Below are 20,575 nucleotides of genomic sequence, written 5' to 3' on the forward strand. Positions count from 1 at the left end.
GGATTTCTTTTCTTCTCAGTGTCCTGTGATTTTATATCTTTGTACACATTTACAGCATAGAGGTAACTGTCTTTTATTTTCACTTAGTTTTAGAATACACATCCTTCACCATTTCTCCATTTTGAAATAATAGTAATTTTCGACTAGCAGAATTACAAATTGATTTTAGTGGAGATTCAAAGGAGATTGGTGATAGAAATAAAAAACAGTCTCTGGAGAAGGACACATGAAGACTTAGCGTAATGTGAGAACGTGAACTTGTGATCTGTCTTGTGGATGTTACATACAGACAAAAAGGAAAACAATAGTTTGTTATGCCTTGTATGAAGTGAGTTTAACGTAATTTTGACATTGATTGCAATTTTAAATAGTTAAAATCAGATTCTTCCTTCCACACATCTTCCCTCCTTCCTTGTTGCTGACCAGCCAGGATGATGTTCTAAATAAGTATTGAAATATGTTTGCATAGAGGGAACCAGTGACTGAAATAAAGCTAGTGTTGGTGATCTATATCACTCACTCCTGATCCTTTTAGTGTAATGGTTCTTAACTTTTAGGTCAGAGAACAAATGAGTAAGGCCGTGATACGCTCTGTTCTTGTAAGCTTGCACAGGAGGACTGCTGCAGGACCTCTGTATGTTAAACTGTGGAGATATGTTCCCTTCTGGCCCTTTCTGTATGATCTGATGAGCTTTCAGGTGATAATCTGAGTTCTTTATCTGTAGCTGTTGTCAATGCAGTCTGCCATCTTCATCAAACCATCTGCTGAAAATGTGTGGTCTTGTAGGTTATTCTGGTTTAGAAGTAAATTTCGGTCATGAAACCAAACATTCTTGCATGTCTGATTTTTGTTTTATTTTTTGTGAGAATGGGCAAAACTGTTCTGAACAGTGATGGAGAGCTCCCTATCACACCAGTGTTTTTTTCAACAAGCATTCTGACTGTAAATCCGATTTCCTAGATCTGGTCCTATACCAGTGCATGTTTATAAACTGCATCTGCCTTTCTTCTTTGTCCTTTTTTTGAAGTCTTTATTTTTCTCCACATAAATTGTTTATTTTCTTTATTCTTAGTGATGTGCCCTAACCCAAAATACTTTTCAACAAAGTTTCTCCTTTCAGATAATTACTTAGCAACTTTGCATTTATCTTTTGTTCCAGTACGTAATACATCTAGCTGTCTCTTGCAGCTGTTTTAGATGAATGCTATGGTGAAACCTGCCAGATAAAATGAAATCCAACCCAAACCGTAACCAGTAGAAGTAGTGTTTCCTCAGCCTCTTACAGCATTGTATCTTTTACCGTTCAGCTAGAATCTTTCTTTTGAACTCTGTCTGGCTTTGCTGGCGAATCAGAGTTTGCTGGCAAATCAGAGTTTTAGAGGAAAACTGTTTTAGAAAAATTTTTATCTTTAGATTTTATCTGTCAGTTCACTACATAAAGTGTAAGAAAATGTTTTATGTGTAATGTGCTTTATTCATCCACTTCCCGCATTTTGGTGTCACTTAGTGTACTTGTCAGCAGTGCTTCTGGCTTTCAAATGCAGTATGTTTATTAGTTCCGAATGAGGCAGATAATTTTTTTTATAAAATATATTTTACCTTGCTGATAGTAAAAAAAAAAAAAAAAAAAAGATTTTTCACTACCTCTACAACGGTACATAAGCTTCTAATTTTGATGGAATGTTTCTCTTTCCCTGTTTCTTTTTATATCATCTCACTATATAATTCATATAACTTAGGTAAATATAAATCATTTAATAAATGTTTCTGATTGTGTGTGAAATGTTATACCAAACTCCAATAAAACAAGAAGAAGCATTCGCAAAACTGTATTTTTTGAGAACAAAATATTGGTGATCTCAGTAAGAACTCTGCTAACTTGACTTGGTTTTATCCCAATGCATTTCAGTTTATGGGATTTACTGATAACGTGGGATTTATGAATGACCCTGTCGATAACAGGTCAGTGAACAGCTCTGCAGTGTCAACTGTTAACTGGTTCACAACGTGTAAAGCCAGAACCACAGTGTATAGTAACTCTTAAAATACATTTTCACAGTTGTACCAACTCTTGAGAATGGCAGTTAAGTAGCCATTACTGTAAAGAGTCCTAGAAATACCCAAGCTGGAATTTATTTTAAAGTCTGTGAGATGAATGAGTTGTTTAGCTACTACCTTAAATGTTTCAAAAATATTTTCAGAAAGATGGTAGTGTGGATGAACCAATCAATTTCTCATTTAAAAGTTAGGCTTAGTAGTAAGGTCCATGAAGTAGAATAGATGAAGTTGGAAACAGTACTAACAACCAGCAACATTTCAACTTTCAGTAGACAAGGCTGCATAGTGCTGTGGAAAGCATTTGCTCTGTTTCTTCCACGAAGGAAGGTGAATATCTCGTTAAGTGCACTCTACAGGTGCATGTAAGAGAAGATCATTACCACAAATTAGGAAAGCCTGTGGGGAACTGAGCTACTTGTTTGTGATTACTGGTGTCTCCTTTATATAGAGGACATTAAAATTATTGAAAAGGTGTTTCCTTGAATTTTTTTTATCCAGCAAATCTCATTTGAGTGAACGCCTTTGTCAGACAAGCTTATGTTTGTAGTAATAAAGCCAGCAAATGTAACATAATGCAATTTACTTCACACAGGGAGTTGGCTAGTTGGTACTCTTGTTTTGTCTCCAGCTCACGGCTCTGCAAGATGCTTTCTTAGCAACCTGTATTGTGGATAGGACTGACTGTTCCTTCTTAGGATGTTTCTTTGCTGTCTTTTTTAGTTAGATACTTGGTTCCTTCTTGCTTCCCACATTTCATATTCTGTGGTATTGCTCAGTTTAACTACCTGATGTTATGTTGGTCTCCTTAAAAAGCTAACAGATGCAGAGAAATCCATGACCTACAGCTTGTTCTGTGGAGGGTTTAAACCTCACTGAAAAAGCCTGTCATTACTTCATTCTATATCATTTCCGTTTTGTGGATGTTGTGGAGGAATAACTGCCCTGTCAGTGGACATGAATTAATTGAAATAATGCTGATGGTTTCCAAAATGTTGGTTTAATTTTATTGCATGAAACTTCAAAACTTAAGTCAGAAGCAAAAACTATTGAGAGACGTGCTGCCTTTTAGAAATTAATTACTTGTGATAAAGAGCAAATAATAAAAAACCCAAAAACCTCTGAAGCTTGAGAAGGGAACAGATGTAATAAATACTTTGTCTTAAAAGCCAGTGGAAACAAAAAAAAGTATGATAAAAGTTGTGGATTTTTAATGTAATTTTATACATGTTATTTTATGTCATTTTATTTAAATAATTCAGCATATTTATATTTGAGTTCATGATGAAAATTACATTTTCAGTTATAACATGTGAAATTATCCATTAATTCAATTCTGAGGATTAAGGTTGTATGTAATGCAAGTATACAGATGAATGAAATGGCGTTAGAAGTTTGAGTTAATACAGAGTGAAAATTACTATGAACAAAGAAAGTTATAAAAAATTTCCTACTTCTTTTTCACAAAGAAATATATTTGCTTTTGTGTTTGATACTTGCATATGAAAAAGAGCACATCATTGTGTTAAAAATTGAATTGTGTAAATTCAATAGTATCTTTGTCATCCTTGCAATTCCTTGTCAAAATGTTATTTAATTCCTGTTTCTAGAACAAGCATCTTCTAGTTACATTTTCTATCTTTGGAATGTTAGCATTTTTTTCTTCTTGAGACTGTCAGTAGGATCAGAAGCTTATTCCAAATGTGGTCTTTTTTGCAATGTGAAGATTTGGCTGGTTTGTCTTGCAAAGTAGGTTAGTATTGTTACTGTGTAGTGTTAGTTGCATTGTAAAAAGTAAGTCTGAAAGTATTTTTTTCAGAACTGACTCAAAAAGTTATTTGGCTAATTCCAGAAACGTTTAAAATAAATGCTGGTGATACAGTTTTACTACAGCCTAATATTTTTCTTTCCTGGCAAGAAGCAGAATTTAGATTTTGTGCATACAGACTTTTCCAAAATCCTGGTGAGAATTTAGTCCTTAGCCAGAATTTATTGCGTCAGTTGCAAAAATTAAACATTCTTTTAAGAACAAAGATGGAGACGTAAATTGGCATGACAGCTTTGAGTGACTGACGGTGTTAGCTATTCACAAGATTTGTGTGCGCACATGATTAAAATTCTGTGAGTAGTAGTAGCAGCTGCTAATGTTTCATCTATGCTAGATCCCTTACCTGGCACGTAGTTGTCTTTCTGTAACAGGTTTAACAGGCTCAGCATTCCTTTTTGAAATGCAGATGGAACTTCTAACTTTGCCTGTGTAAGTAGTTTGGTTGGTCCTCTTTTCCTCACAGCGGTGTTAAATAGCTGTTTCAGGGTTTTTTTTCTCTGCGTATGTTTTCTTCCTGCATACAGTTTTGCAAAGGTGGTAAAGGCAGAATGGTAAATATGGGAATGCAAATATGGTAGTAAAAAAACTGTGCTTAATCACTGGTTATAAAGCATAATTTTATTTTCTAGGATATATAAACCCTAGGAGGCAAAACATCAACACAAGTCAAATAATTTTACTTGATTTAAGAGAGATTTTGCAAGGAACAGAAAGAATAGAATCATTTTCTTGTAGACTTTAAAAGAAAAAGGGGAAAGAAACTCCATGAGGCTGAGTAGCAGTTTTCCTACTGAAGAAACTACAGAAAATTCAGAAATTACACATCTGGGCAGTATGTGTACAAAGTTTATATTTTCCAATTGACTAGAAGAAAAGATGCAACTCCTGTTTATAAGTCACAGAAACATTCCTCAGATAACAGCTTTGGAAATTAGAAAAGTAAGAAGTTGAAAGAATTGAAGTTGAATGAAAAACAACAACAAAGCCTTTTTTTAAAGTGGGGTTGCATGTGCAAATGTACCAGCAATATTTAATTTTTTACCATTCTCATTAAATGTCATTAATGAAATTTTTATCTATTTATGTTTTTGCATTATAGATCAGAATATGGCTACACATCCCTGCTGTCATGCAGCACATTATACCCTTTAGGACTTATGTTATCAGGTAAATTTTTAATTTAAGAATTTTTCTTGTGGGACTTTTTGACAGCACCTATTTATAATTTCAGCTGATAACACTTTTAATTGTTCAAGTTGTTGCTCTGACTGTATCATTTCAACAAGGAGAGTGAAGGTAATGTTTAGAGTTAGTTTGGGCAGCTCCTTAGATCTATCCGATTTCAGTATCAATCAGCTCAATTTTGTTAGTAGCATTTTTAGTGTGACATCCAGCCCCATTCTGGCGTGTCATGTCAGGTTCAATTGTAATACAGTTTCACTTACTGCATACTATCTTCATAAAACTTTACATAAAATTTGCAACGAGGCGATGTAAGTAGAAGAGCAATATGTAGTCGTTGAGATTTCATATACTGAGTTTCAGTGAGTTTTAATACTGCCTCACATTTTGATGTTCTGTATTTCCAGCTGGCAGGAGCTGAAGTGTGATCAAAAGTCTACTCGCACTTTTATGGATCTAAATATATCCAGTCCCAAAGATTTTCTTTATATCAAGCTGCCTATCATGAAAAACACTTTAAAATTAAAGTACTTATAAAGATATTTAATTATACAAGCAATTTATTTTTATTGGCTTTCTCAGGACAATAGAAAAAATCCAATGAGCTGCTGATTAAATTACCTTGTGTATGTGTATCTGCCTGGAGGTGGAGGGGTGTGGTCACAGCTAATTCTCCTTCCAGTAGCCCAACATTAAACTTTTCTGGTGCAGACAACCGAAAAGGCCACTGCTCTTGCATGGGCTCACAGCTCCTCCAAGGCTCTGGATTTCCTATAAATGTAATATTAGAAATGTGCTTATACTGGCCATAGCTTACTTCCCTGATAGCAATAAATGTGCCCTTACAGATTATATTGTCTTAACTATACCATTATAAAAATCACACTCTTAACGAAAGTAACTACATTGGCAACAAAAAAAGTGCACAGAACAATGAGGCTCAGAACTGTGTTTTATATTTAAAAATGTTCTGGTTTTAATTGTAAAGAATTTTGGCTGTAAAAATTTAAGTACTGGCTTGGCTATCAGTCTATCTTGCTATGACATGGTCTCTACCAAAATGATACCGGCAGAGAGAAGAGTATTCTGGTCTTTTATTAAAACGTATCACTCTTGAGTTACAGTCCAGCCGAGTGCACTCCTTTAACTCTGATGTGTTATCTTTGAAATCTTATAAAGGTAATTATTAATCATGAAGCAGTCTAGGAAGGGCAGGCAGAGGATCTTCAAGTTCTTGTCTCCGTACATGTTCCATTTATGGTTGTTCGTGTACCTGGGAATTTGGTTCATGAGCTTTACCTATCTTCTTTCAATGTATGGAAATTAAAAAGAGTGTTGGAGGATCAGCAATTAGAGATAGGCTGATAAGAAGGCACTTGAGTGAGACAGAGTAACACAGCCTGCAGTCTTCGCTGTTAATCCTCACTTGCTTGTCATCCTGTAATTCTTAAAGCATTTTCTGTTTTATAACTGTACGTGTAATTAGGGTCACTGGAATGAATAGAAGATTTTTTTCCTGTGTTCTCCTCATCTCTTCCTCTTTACCCATAGGATATTTGCATCTGATTTAAAATGTGATTTGTCAGCAGCTTCTTGCCATAAATCATGCTCTTGATGTCTTTCTTAGCATTTACAATACCGTCATGTCAATCAGAATGGTAATGTTGATACAGGATACATCTATGGAAAACACTAGCAGTTTAGAGAAGGAAGGAGATGTTCTCCCAGTTTCTGTTTTTCACAACTGAATCCTGATGGGAGGTCTGGGATTTCTTAACGTTATGAAATCCAAAGCTTTGTTTGTGAAGATGCACTTATGGAGTGGGACGTGAAGCTTGGAGGCCATATAACAAAAATAATCTCTAGTTCTATACCTTTACATGGGACGGAAGTTAACACAGATGCCTTTGGTAAAAGATGACTTTCTTGATGTATGCAGCTCGCCCCATGTGGTTGTCAAGCTTACAGATCTCGTCTTAGCAGCTTGGGTCTCTAGGTCTCCATCTGCTTTTTACTTGAGTAAAAAAAAAAGGAGGGGGCAAACACAATCCTGGGCACAGCAGCACAGCACCTTTGAAACAAATCCTGCAATAGCTTCTGCTGCTATGCAAAGTAAGAAAGAGGGCTTGGAGAGGGTTTTAGTCTAGAATGAGCTCTTGGGGCTCTAATTGACTGTTAGTCCAAATTGCTGCTCACGTAGATTACTTGCAAGAACTGCCTTTTGGAGTGTTGATCGGCATAAGCGGAAAGAGAGATCACGTGACTGGCATCTTAGCAACATCTTTTATCAGATGAGGTTAACGTTTATGTTCCTGTTCTGGGGTTATTTCTACTAAGAATGGATGAAATTAATAGCAAAGTGTGTATTTGTGCGGAGGAGACCGCTGCTGGAATTTGCAAAGATCATGGACACAATCCTGTCATTATTGCTGCTACTAAAAAAAGACTAATAAATGTTATTTTCTGCTTGAGGAATGGAGCACTAGCATTCATCACTTGCCTCTGAAGGGCCTATGTTTTTAAGCAGTTTAGGAAAGAAATAAAGGACATGAATTAAAAATTACACCTTTCAATAAGGAAGCATGGTGGTTTTGACCTCCTCAGAAGGAAGCTTTTATTGATCCTAATACCTTAGAATTCTGCATTTCAAATTGCAAAATTCTCATGAAAAAAAGAAGAGACTTATTGACAAAGCGACTCAAGAAAATAAGTTATAGCTTATTGCAATTATGAATGAGGGCAAGTTGTTGATAATGTCTCTTTATAAAAGACATTGGTTCCAGCTGACTTCCACCTCAAGATCAGAGATGAGAGATGCTCTACACAGTTGCAGATATTGAATGCCTCAAGACAGCAGTAGCTATAAACAGCAGTGTTTTGGGGACAATTTTTTTCAGTGGCAAGATTGTTGATTGAAAGTGTCATGGATAGTTCTGCCCTTTAGAAGGGAAAAGACTAGCAATGAAGTCCAGTTTTATGAGAAGCAAGAGATGAAGTTGTATGTCTGATACTGTAAGTGCGTCTAGAAACCACAAAAAAGTGCTGGATAGTATGAAGGAAAAGGCCTAAAATTCTTCTTTCTTTGACATCACAGTTGGTATCACCTACTAAACGTTCCTCTGGTAAAGTCTGAGAGCTATGCGTAGCATTAGCACTGACCAATTCAGTTCTAACCCTTTCTCCTCCCCTCCCTTTTTCCTCTCTCCCTCTTCAAGACGGATCTTGAGAGATTTTTTACGTAGGATTCATGTTGCTGCCCCAGTTAAGGAGAAGCAGAACATTCTGTGCTCAAGCACGTTGAGAGGAAATTGCAAGCGGCAGTTGCTCCTGTGTTAGATGTGTAGTCTCGGCACAGGGCACAAGCATAGCACTGGTATATGCAGAGGAAGCGGAAGCTCCGAACAGCATTGTTGATCCACGATGCTTTCTGTGGAATACAGTGAGAGAGAATGCAGCTGGAAGAATTCAAATTACTCTTCTGCTTAAAAATATTTTTCTTAAGAATTTGGGTTTTATGGGAGTGCCCGAGACCACTCCTTGCTACTAAATGTCATGAAAAACTCCTGTAATAAGCCTTGAAGTTTTCAATTGCAAAAAATACTTCACTCCTCCAAAAATCTGAAAATTTATGCTGTAGGTACAAAGAATAGGCAAGTCAGGAGACAATACCCAGGCACTTAAGTGAATTCTTCGTATCACTGAGGGGCACTGACGCATTCTGCTGGATACCGCTTTTGCAGCTGTGGTCCAAGGGAGTCATATTAAGGGAAAAAAGATTATTTCACAGCTGAGTAGCTGAAGTCCTGAAACATGAGATGTGATTGTAAGCGTTACATTAACATGGAACTGCACGTTTAAAACTGAACTCTCTCTATCCCCCAATACAGCAAATTTAAATAGTTTCAGTAGACTAAAACATTTGGTGGTTTGGTTTTTTTTTAATTAATGTATAAGTGTTGCTTAAATGTAGATAATATATATTTACTGATTATTTTAAGTATGCCAGGCTGGCAGGACAGGTCCTATACATATATAGACTATCCTTTATGTATATGTATAAAAAGAGGTATGTTTCTTTCCAAAAGTCTCATTTAGGCAAAAATGTTGGATTTACTAGATTACACAGATCCTGAGGTATTGTTCATATATTCCTTTAAGACTCAATGCTCATCAGGATAAAAAAGATAAAAAATTTAGGAATTAAAAAAAAAAATGAAGGACAGAATGGAAGCTATTATTAAGCCGTTATATGAATCAGTCACATACATTTCTATACAATACACAGTTCTGATCATTCCATCTCACAGATAACAACAGAACTATCTAGGAGATAAGAAGGGTGACAAAGAAGGTAGGAGATAAAAAATTACGTTGGTAGGAGGGGAGACATAGTCTAGGATTTTTTTTTTTGACAGGGAGATGGCTGTTATACGAGTGATATGACGACAATAAATAGGGAATGATAATTCACAGTTTTTAAAAAACAAGAAATGGAGAGCATGCAATACAATTGTCAGGTTGCAGACTTTAGAGAAAAGAAAGGAGATTGTTTTTCATGTGAACCGTAATTGTGAAACTAACTGGCATAGGTTAATGAGAAAGCCAAAAGTATAAATAGAAAAAGATAAATTAATTCACAGTAGTAGATAGGTTCATCCATTTTTTTGTATATAGAATAAATCTTTCATCTGCTTTTAGCGTGGCTGTTTTGGGCTAAATGGACCTTTTGCCTTGCTCCAGTATCACTGTTCTTATGTAAGGCAATGCCACAGATTTACAGTTAGTCAGTGTAAGGAAAGATGGGTGTTAATTGCCAATGCTAGCTAAAGATTTCTTTTTTGTTAATAACAACTTTCTACTGGTAAAAGCATAAAATGGACCCAGTTTACTGATACAGATGGGTTTAGGCCACTGTATCTTTCCACAATAAAAATGAGGTTTGGCCTACTCTGCAAGTTTCTATAGTTTTAATCTTGATAGTAAAGATATGATCATATTTGATTTATGACCAGTGTAGTAATGCCAATACATTTTCTAGTGTAGATGCAGTTATACTTGTAAAGACAAGTATGCTGTCTTCTACACTTATACTGTGCCTGGTTAGAATAACCCAGTTGCGTTAAAAAAACCTAGGATGCAGGTTAACAAGTAAAAAGTGCTCTTTTCTCTCTCGCTTTCTTTAGGGCCTTGGCAAAACAGATTATAGTGTTGAAGTACTTCTGTAGCTGTGAAAATGCACCTACATGGTAGTTTCAGTTATTGTAAAGTGGGATTTTTTTAAAAACATTGTCTCGTAATGATATTGTAATACAGAAAACATGACACAAGTCTGATTCAGGCTTGGACTAAGTACAGTAAACGGGCTGAAAGAACCTTAAAAATGTTTGTGTGAATTTTATGAATGAAAGTAGGTTTATACTGATACTGTTGCGTTAAAATAAAAAAGTTTTGTTGTATAAACTAGGTCAGTATAGTTACTTCACCAAACTTCGTAGTGTGAGGAAGATTTCAGGTGAAAGTCCTGTTACAGAAATCTAGTGAAGCCACAAAAACACCCTTGTTTCTGCGTATGTAGATGTGTCCATTCCCACCTGTCTGTTGCATACAAGCATTCTTTATCTGTCCTATGTAGAATGAGGAAATCAATATATTTTAACATCTTTGAGATCTTTAGAAATCCTTCACAAAACAATCGAGTATGACTTGATGTGCATGATGAACACTGAAAAGCTTTGGGAATCAGGGCTGATTATAGTTTGCATATAAAAATGAGGAGATAAAACCTGCTCTGAGGTTGCTGATAGTCATATTGAGATTATTATGTTTTGTAACATGGACCAATGCATTTTTTTGTCAGAATGAAACTCCTCGCCTATCTGTAAGTTAAAGATAGGTCACTGGGTCTGGTTTGCTGCTGAACTTTTTCAAATGAGTATTCCTTCTTGTTGCTACTTTTCTTTTGTTTAGAAATCATAGCACAGAAGCGTTACTTTATTGCCATGATCTGATTTCCAGTGCTCCACATGAGAAGACAAATTTCACAATTAATGACAGTGAAGGATCTGATTGCCTTGGCCCTGAATGGTCCTTCTTTTGTCCTACTGTTACTTATCTGTGATTTCTATCATAGATCTACAGTCTCTATGATTATTTGCACTGGAGTCTCTTTTCTATGTTTGACAATGTTAAGTATCTTTTAAGTGTGTTTATTATAAGGCCTCTACACAAGAGCTGTGAAAAAGGGCCTCGATCTACATGAGAATCAGGGCCTGTATGTTTGCTTTTTTAAAAAATTTACTGATGTTTGTATGATGTAAATGCAAAGGAATGGTACATAAATCTAGTTAAGTGTAGTTTAATATCTCTTGTATTTTTTAAAAGGTTCATGCGTCTATTTGGCCGGTCTCCAAGGATACATCCAGGCTTAGGCTGTCAAACAAATGGGTTTTTAATGCATTTCTGTGTAGTTAAATCTAGTTTGGATGTAGCTGACACTTCAAAATGCTGAAGTACAGCCGAAAAAATTAATTGTGCTAACCTTGTATGCAAATACCTTTCACTGTGCAATCTTTAATTGCTTTAAAATAAGCTCAGGAAGGCTTGTTTCTAAACATTTTTCTCTTAGGCGTTCACTTTAGAAATTCTCAACTGTGTCAGTGTTTTATATGTGAACTTTACAGGCATTTCGGTATAGATTTTCATGGTATGTCTTGATCTTGTAGTTGCTTAGGTGAGACTAAAGTTGCACTAGCTTCTGTAAGTTAGCTTTTATAAATGATGATTTCTTCTGCCTCCCATTTGCAGAGAGTATCGGTATTGTGACTCATTGTGCATGATTAGATGACCCCTTATCTAAGATGTCTGCAGTAGAAGAACTTAGCTGTTTAAAATTCTTTGTGGCATTTTTGGTTTCTCTGTAAGATTCCTAGGATCCTTGGTGATACTTCTCATGCATCCTTAAAGATCATGATTACTGGCAATGGAAGAAACAACTTGGGCATGTGTTCCTGTACTAACCTGTTGCAAAAGCAGTACTGTGGCACAGGGAGTACTGAAGTACAAGCACAGATGGCATATGCTTATGGCAGAAAAAATGTGCACGTACTGCATTTACTCTAATTGTATCAGAATGTGATTGCACAATTATAATTTTTTTCTCTTCTGTGACTGAGGCCACAAACAGGGATATGTTCATCTTCAGAGGATTCTCACTGTCAGAGCATGCTGTTTGTGGTCCACTGTTTCCAGAAATTCAGTTTTAAAATCTATCAATATGTTAAGCGGATCGTGACACTTCAGTTTTAAATAGAGTAAATAAACATGATGCAGCGATCTGGAGAGGGCACCTTCCCGTGAAACAGATACGAGGTTTAGGCTTCCAACCTACATTTCTGAAGAATTCCATGAGTTTCCTGTCATTTTGTGAATGAAAGAAATCTGAAGAGGTTTAAAATAAGAAATTTATTTACTTTTTTAAATATTCTGCATAATTTTCCTCAGTGTGTTTTTTTTATTGTTGCCAACTTTTGATAGTGGTACTTTAAGGCTTAGCACTCTTATAGCTGTTGGAAATATATATTTGCTATAATCAAGATGGTGTTCCAGGAATGTTCTAGTTTGAATCATACCCTTTTTTTTTTCTTCCGTTTGTAATTTATTCTAGGTATTTATGTAAACTGTCAGACCAGGAGTTGCGACAGAGTGCAGCCCGGAACATGGCAGATTTAATGTGGAGCACAGTTAAAGAACCATTGGATACAGCCTTGTGTTTTGATAAAGAAAGTCTTGATCTTGCGTTTAAATACTTTATGTCTCCAACTCTAACAATGAGATTGGCTGGGCTGAGTCAAATAACAGTAAGAACTTTTTAAAAATATAAATAATATTTAGAATAAATGTTTGGTTTTGTGTTTTATGAGTTACAAACTTGTTTTGGGGGCTTTTTCAATCTGTGAAAACAGCACAATCCTCTTATATGCAGTCTTAGGAAATTATAGGCATGATTGTGAATACAGGATTCACTGAGAGATAAGTCCAAGTGATGGCTATGTTCTGCAGCGTATGGAACTGTAACACATTCCCTGAACAATTTACCATGCTAAACAAAACTGTCTTATAACCAGGTTTTGTGACAGCTATGTTGAAATTAAGTTGCTTGACATGGCTATATTTGTTGTTTACAAAGGCTTTCAATCTGTTTCCATTTTTACCTTTACAGTGTCTTGACTCTACTGTAATTAGCTGCTTCTTTGTATTGTACGTACCTCTTTTTCCTGTTTGTTTAGTATAGTCTGTTTCTCAAGAGAGAGCGTTTCTGCATTAATTAGCAGAAGACTGAATTGAAGAGGTAAATATATGTAGCATCAAATAGAAATAGATTAAAATAAAAAACCCCCACCCTTCTCTTTCCCATGGAAATGCTCCACATTGCACCAGTCAAGATATGTTGTGCATGCTTTGTCTTCCATTGCTTCCTACGTATGTATTATAGCCATAGAGACACAGTTGTACAGAAGGTCAAAAGTGAACGTTTTTATTCAGCTGAGCCTTTTCAGTTTTATGTTTCTTCTGACACTCCTGTATTGAAGTTTTATAGCTCATATTGTCATTTTTGCCTTAATGCACAAAATGGTGAACAGGAACAAACTATACTAGAATGAATAAACATGTTCTCCTTAAGTTTTGTAGTATTTTCTGAACGCATTTGGCCTTCTCTGTTCTAACTGATTACATAGTATCGCTCAGTGACTCTGCATCACTGACTGTCAGTAAATACAAGACAAGTTTACTTAAGTTTTATTTCGCTTCTCACTACGCTTATATGTAGAAGTACATAAAATTGTTTTAACAAATGGCAACTTAAAGTAACCTGTAAGTATTTCCAGTCAGATTATTGGTGTTTTTTAACCAAAGTAGATATTTACCTAGATATGTGACCTACTAAGTTAAAAAAAGAAAAAAAAGTCTGTGAACTACATCCACTCAGTATTAATCAAATGCTGTTGTAAGGGAAACTGCATTTATTGGACTTGAATGCATTGTCCATTCAGTTTTGCATTTGTATGAATGAAAACATAATACAGTTCATCCAGTGGAGGTGCTAAAGCAAGATACAGAGAAAGTTAACTTTTGGAAGAAATAGTGACAGCATGTATTCATTACTGTAAATATAATTTATATACATAAGTAATTTACATGACTTTACATAAATGCTACATATAATATAGTCAGTGCCTGAATTCTAATCTTCTGTCATAATTAATTAGTGTAAAGTGAATGTTCAGGGTTCTTTCTGTGTAATAGGAAAACCTCAGAGAGTTGATAAACTCTTAGGTGAAAATATAACATGGATTTTTGTTTTGAATTTTTCATCGCCATGTGCTTTATTATTTATACAGTTACAGATATCTCATAATATCTGGCAGATACATTTTAAAATATGGCCATTAACTGGGCATAAAAGTAATTTTTTTTTTTTTAAATCTGCATAGTTTTGGAAAATGTCATTTTCAGTGTCATTTATTTTAAAGTAAATTTCCAGTGTTTGCATAGTTCCAGTTACATTAGATTTTTATTCCTGTAAGTACTTTCCTTTGGTTTTGTACAGTTGTCCTTCTTCAACTACTAATGTATGTCTTTTTGTGTATCCTTACCAAAAGAAACTCTGAAAATAAGAACGCATCAGTTTGTTTATTTGTCAGGCATGTAGTTCATTTAAGGGAGTGTGAAATTTTGTAATTTTAAGTAGTTATAACATGTTTTGACCTGTTATGATTGATAAATATAACTGTAGAAGTGAGATTTTTAATAAGACATGTATTTTTAGACTAAAACAAATAGATTTTAGCTTGTTAAAAAATGGAATATTGTTTGTTAATAAGTTATTGAGTCTTTTTAAATATGAATAGTCTCTAAAACTGCTCTGGAACTCTGACAATTCATTCTTCTTTCTCTCACAAATCATAGGCCATTTTCCCTCTCGTTCTCTTTTTAAAGATCTTGTGAAGATGTTTTTGGAAGAAGCATCTTTGCATTTTTCTTGTTTGACTTTTGAGTTTGAGAAGCGTTTTGGTTTATTTAGTTTTGTATGCTTTGCCTGGAATAATTTGAGTTGCCAGGTCTGTGCAACTTTGAGTATGAAATCTGAACCAAAATTTACAGAAATCTGGACTGCCTCTTTACTGAAGTTTTCTGTCCTCTTTGCAAACAAAGATGTGTTTACAAAGATGTAGTGTAGTTCAGCTTTGTTAGTATTTTCACACAACTTTCTCTATTACTGATGCACTTTCATGACTACTTTTGTGAAGTTTCTTTTTTTCTATTCATGTCTTTGATGGCTAGAATTTGTCAAAGTAATTTGATTGAAATGTTCTTCCCAACCAACACAATTTCAGCTTCCTGTTTCGTGTCCAAGACTTTAGAACTATGATACCTGCAACTGCAAAATGTTTTCCCTTCCTGGACTTTCATTTGCCAAAAGTTGAGCATTTAACCTGGAAGCAATTCTTCATTTCATTTTGCAAATAGATGTGCAGATTCAAAGAAAACTTCTGGCAAAATTATGTGCAAAATATTTTAAAGTATATAAAAGAAAAGTTTCTTCTGAAAACTGAAAAGTTGACTCAGATGCAGATTCTAATTTGAACTCATAAGATCAAGACTAAAATAGTTTTGGTCAAATAATTTCTATGGCTTGCCTGATTGTTCCTTTTTCAAGATAAATGTGCTTTTGCTCTCATCGTGGAGACAGAAATCTTTGACCAAAAATATCAGTGAATCTAAACAGATGCATATCTCTAACATGGAGGTGCTGATTTGTGTCTGCCAAGAGATTCCCCCCCCCCGCCCCCATCTGACAGCTAACATGACCAGTCGTAAAATTAAACCTTTCAAGTTTCATGGAACCTCTTGAGACTCACAGAATACATGCTGTATGGCATACAGGAATTATATTTTCTTACCACCGAATATAGGCTTGCCTCCTTTGAAGAGTAGCATATACATAATGTGTCATATCATCTGACTAAAGTTCTTATTTACAAAACAAGGTTGAAGACAGACACATGAAAGTTAATTTTAGCAAAGTGGAAGTTTGAGTGGTTGGATATGAAGTTGGAAATAGCTATAGAAAAGAACAAGCAAAATATAAACCAAGATAGACCTGAAGCTTTATTTTTGTTGTTACCTTGTTTCTCTTTGATTTCATCTCCCAGTCATCTGTTGAGGTGGTTCAGCTCCAAAATACCCTCTGCTCTCTCTACTATTCCCTCACAAACAGGACTCTGTTTTCCTGTCCTTCCAGTTACAGGTGAACTTAAGTTTGTGAAAGTGAATGCTCATAACTGATCTGGCATCCTTCCTTTTTCATTTTTTCAACCCCTTTTTATTTGGTTCTGTGCATTAGTGAAAATGCAAATGCAACATTGTTAGGTTTTTCCTGAACAAATTCAATGCAAAACTTGTACAGTACGTATTTTTTAATCTTGCATTGGTTTCCTGTGTAGAAAGTTTAGTTACCTTTGATGCCTGGGTCTTCTTGAGACAAGACTAGCCTGGGAGATGCCTTTTTGTTCTCAGCTTTCTTTGCTGAAGACTTTATACCTCTGTAGTACTTCATGACTAACACATTTCTGTTACATTAATTGAGCGTCTGGGCACAGGCCTCTTTCGTTTCTTACGATGTTTCAATGTTGTAGCTGTGAAACATTATGGTAAAAAATTGTAAAAGTATTTTATTCCCTCTGGCATTTCATGGTAATGAAATATGAAGTGAAAAAATGTTAGGAGGTGAGTGAGAATAAGGTGGTGCAACACTATCCCATGTGTACTTTGTATTGCGCTGTTCTGTCAGAATTCTAAGACTTTGGTTGAAATTATTGGAATTTTCAAACAATTTTTACAATATGAAAAAGAACACCTTTTGTCAGAATTCCTTTGGGTAAGGATTTTGTATGGGAAATTTGGATCAACATGTGACCATGGATTTACAGTTGATAATAGTAACAGTTCAATACTCTTTCACTCATTGATTCCTTGCAAAACATTTTCGGCTAGGGGGTAAGTCTGCAGAAAAGCCAGTGAACTTTCACTTCTTTATTTGACCCAATTCTAATTGGTCATAACAATTTCTTCATGAAGTTCTGTTCCCATGTTTTTCCACTCCTAAATATGTTTCATTTGAAAGTATCTATTAATAACCTATCTATTAATAATTGTGTAATCAGGCTCTTATGTCTCACTAATTTGTAATGCATATTTTCAATTTTGTTTCTTCAAAAACATTTTTTGCCATGAAAACTGTTGAGATTAGACACAAATAAATCTTTGTGTAAAGACTTCAGGAGATTAGCCTTCACCCGAATTATAGAGTGCGTGTACCAGACTTTTTTCAAGAAAGAAAAGAGTAAATATTTTTATGAAGTTATGCAACAAGTTTAATTTGAAGTTCAAAACTTCACATTACTGTGGCTTTAATTTTTTGAAAACAAGATGACAAATAAGTTTTACTATATAATTTTAAATATTTAAGAAAGTGTTATGTACATGTAAAGAATTGGATGCAGAGCCATCTGTGTATCTGCAAATTTGATGCTGATGGAATGGACGGAAAAGAGATGTAAACCTTTAAGAGCCTTTTTTTTTCTGTGGGATGTCTTGGATTTATCAGTTCAGATACCTTTGAAAGCTTCATTTCATATAAAAATATGTAATTTTCACTCTCCAATTTTGTAGACTTTCCACACTGATAATGTGACAAAAGAAATCTTTGCTGTTGTAGTAAGCGTTACAGTAGTGGGGAAACTCATCCTAAAACATCAGTTTCCTGAGTATGTGTTTCATTTCTCATGAAAACTTACATGCAAAGTGACTGCTACACACCTTGTTTTGATTTCTGGAGAGGGTGGAGTTTTGTAACATCATTTAATTGCTTTAGTGAAAGAAAAGTTGATTAAAAAAGAAAATTGATCCCTCTTGCCTACTAGAATGCCTGTTCCAATTTCTGTCAAAGCGATTTTTAAAAACATTGAAAGTACTAGAAAAATTTGTTTACTGTCACTAATAGCATTTTTAAATGTAAGAAAACTACCTCACAGAATATTTAGATAAAATTTTAATTTTTTTCTTCCTCTTTCTAACTATAGAACCAACTTCATACCTTCAATGATGTGTGTAATAATGAGTCATTAGTTTCAGACACAGAAACGTAAGTAGGAACATTATTATGAATACTTTAAGTGCGCTGTATGATTGCAGTTCTTCTGTATTGTTGTTATGGATTATACACAGTGGGAAGTAGTGATAATCCAAGGCATTTATTAGAAATATTCTAATCGGGTTTAATAAATGGTTTTAAATGGTTACTTTAAAAATATTTATAAATGTTTCTGGATTTTTTTTACTGTCCTAAAAGATAGAGTCAAGGTAACCTTTAGAAAAAATGTAGATACTGAAATAATAAATACCTATAACGGGCCATTATCTCCATTACGATGTATAAATAAGAACCGGCTAATTCACATATCCAAGTATTATCTTCTCATTTCTCCTGATGATTTAGTTAACTAAGACTTGTCTTGCCATCACTGGCTCCCAGCCTTGTTATTAGTTTTCCACTGAGTCTGTGAGACTATGCTTTTAGAACTATTTATTGGGTTTCTTCAAAGTCTTTATTTGTGTAATTCAGGTGTGTTTAACAATTCTAAAGGGAACTCCCATAAATCTTTGAGAAGATTCATGTGTGGGATTGTATTCCAGTGAGGAAATATATTGATTTTTGCAGTAATTCTACACTTAGAGTTAGAACTGTCTAGAATGTAGACGAAAGTATGTCTTTAGGTAGTTGAAATAACTGTTCTTTTGAAATAATAGACAAAGTATGTAAAATCTATGATTTTACTTGTGATATACTCTTGACGTTTATCTTGGGATGTGATATACTATTTATGTTTATCTTGGGGGTTGTATCCATGTGCATATCTGTCTCACTACAGACATACACTCTCCACTGTTTTTTGCTCACAAATGAGAAGTTTGTTAAAGCAGCAGTTGGCTTGCTTTTTTGTCTGGGTAGCTTTATTGTAGATGGTTTTATTTTAACACCTGCTTATTGAAATCTGGCAGCAGTCAAGACCACAATACTGTAGATTTCATGTAAATAACAACTTGAATATGTGAAGTGAAATTTGTGGTTATAGGTTGATATTTTAAAAACAAAGAATCAGAATCTAGGGCAGTTTTGCTTCCATAAAGATGTGAAAATACCTTGAGAATACAAAACAAATAACCACTTTTGATCAGGTTTTTCTTGTCCTTTGTCACTAAATCAATAGATGAACATGAATCCATGCTATCCATTTATTTCAAAGTAAATTTTGATACATGGTGTCAGAAAAAAATGAAAGAATTCTTATCAAGTATGACACACATATCTTACTATGAGCTGATGAAACCTGAATGTAATGTCATTAAGCTCACGTACATTTCCAAAAATGTGCGTTATTGTAATAAATGTAATCACACATTTATTACTTTACTATAATATTAATATACTTATACATAATTATTATTTATATATTTTGTGCCCTGGGAGAGTCGTTGGGTTTTTTCCAAAGCCTGTAATTCTGTAGCAGTAGAAGTACATACTACAGGAGCATAACACGTTGAGTATGTGAGGTGGCTTGGTCAGCTGGAGTATTTTCAATATTATACTGCCAGTTTATGGTGTATTGTTACACTGGGACTGCCAAAACTCAATTTTATCTATTTCTTCTCTTCCTTCCTTCATGTTGAAAATCTGAAACTGGGGTATTTCTTGGTTAGTTTATCTTCTGAAACACATTGTGAATGAAATAATTTTTAACTATTAGTAACTAATAGAACAGTAACTAAGAAGTTACTGTTACTAAAGAAGTTACTAAAGAACAGTAACAAGAAGTTATTCTGCCAGTTAAACCTAATAAAAAGCTGTTTGATTTTCTGTGTCAAATGTAAAAAAGGAAAGTTATCGACAGGGGAAAAAGAGAAGGGTGCTTAAATTTCCCTGCAGAAGAGCAGATGTACTATGCAAGAACATCAGAGTTATTTTAAAGCTGAAGGAAATTGTCAATTTCTCATTTGGGATATTACTTTCTTGGCAAGGGCATCTGTAAACAGCCTGTCATTTGAAAGGAATGCAGCATGAACAGAAGACCTTCTTTTCCACTTTGTAGTATGTGATTTTTTTTTAAATCTGAATTCCAGTCATTCTGGTGTCTTACCTGAGAAGTTGGGTACAAATCAGTATCAAGTATTGCTGCTTATCTTCAGATATCTTTTGAAATCACTGATTTCTTCCAGCCAAATAATCACAAAAGGCTGGTGCAGAAGGATGGGAAAAATGTCTCACTTCCACAGTTTGTTCAGTACAAAGCTTCCCTCTCATTAAAGACTCTGTTCATGAGAAATTTTTGGATGAGAAGGCACTTACGGAGTTGGCAGTCATTGAATGAGCAGCAAAAGGAAAGCTTTTC

The 20,575-nt window shown here is 34.7% G+C and overlaps 1 protein-coding gene across 8 annotated transcripts in view; it reads left to right on the forward strand.

Annotated features, from left to right (window-relative positions):
• USP34 (ubiquitin specific peptidase 34) overlaps positions 1 to 20,575 on the forward strand; it is a 140,726-nt gene that overhangs the window by 29,296 nt on the left and 90,855 nt on the right. For all 8 annotated transcript variants that reach the window (XM_072857477.1, XM_072857483.1, XM_072857482.1 and 5 more), the window contains 3 exons: positions 4,984 to 5,051; positions 12,730 to 12,922; positions 18,209 to 18,270. In XM_072857477.1, the coding sequence (XP_072713578.1) occupies positions 4,984 to 5,051; positions 12,730 to 12,922; positions 18,209 to 18,270 (323 nt within the window). The remainder of the gene's footprint in view (positions 1 to 4,983; positions 5,052 to 12,729; positions 12,923 to 18,208; positions 18,271 to 20,575) is intronic.

This window comes from Ciconia boyciana, chromosome 3 (genome assembly GCF_034638445.1).
Source record: "Ciconia boyciana chromosome 3, ASM3463844v1, whole genome shotgun sequence".
In the NCBI taxonomy this organism is placed as follows: domain Eukaryota; kingdom Metazoa; phylum Chordata; class Aves; order Ciconiiformes; family Ciconiidae; genus Ciconia; species Ciconia boyciana.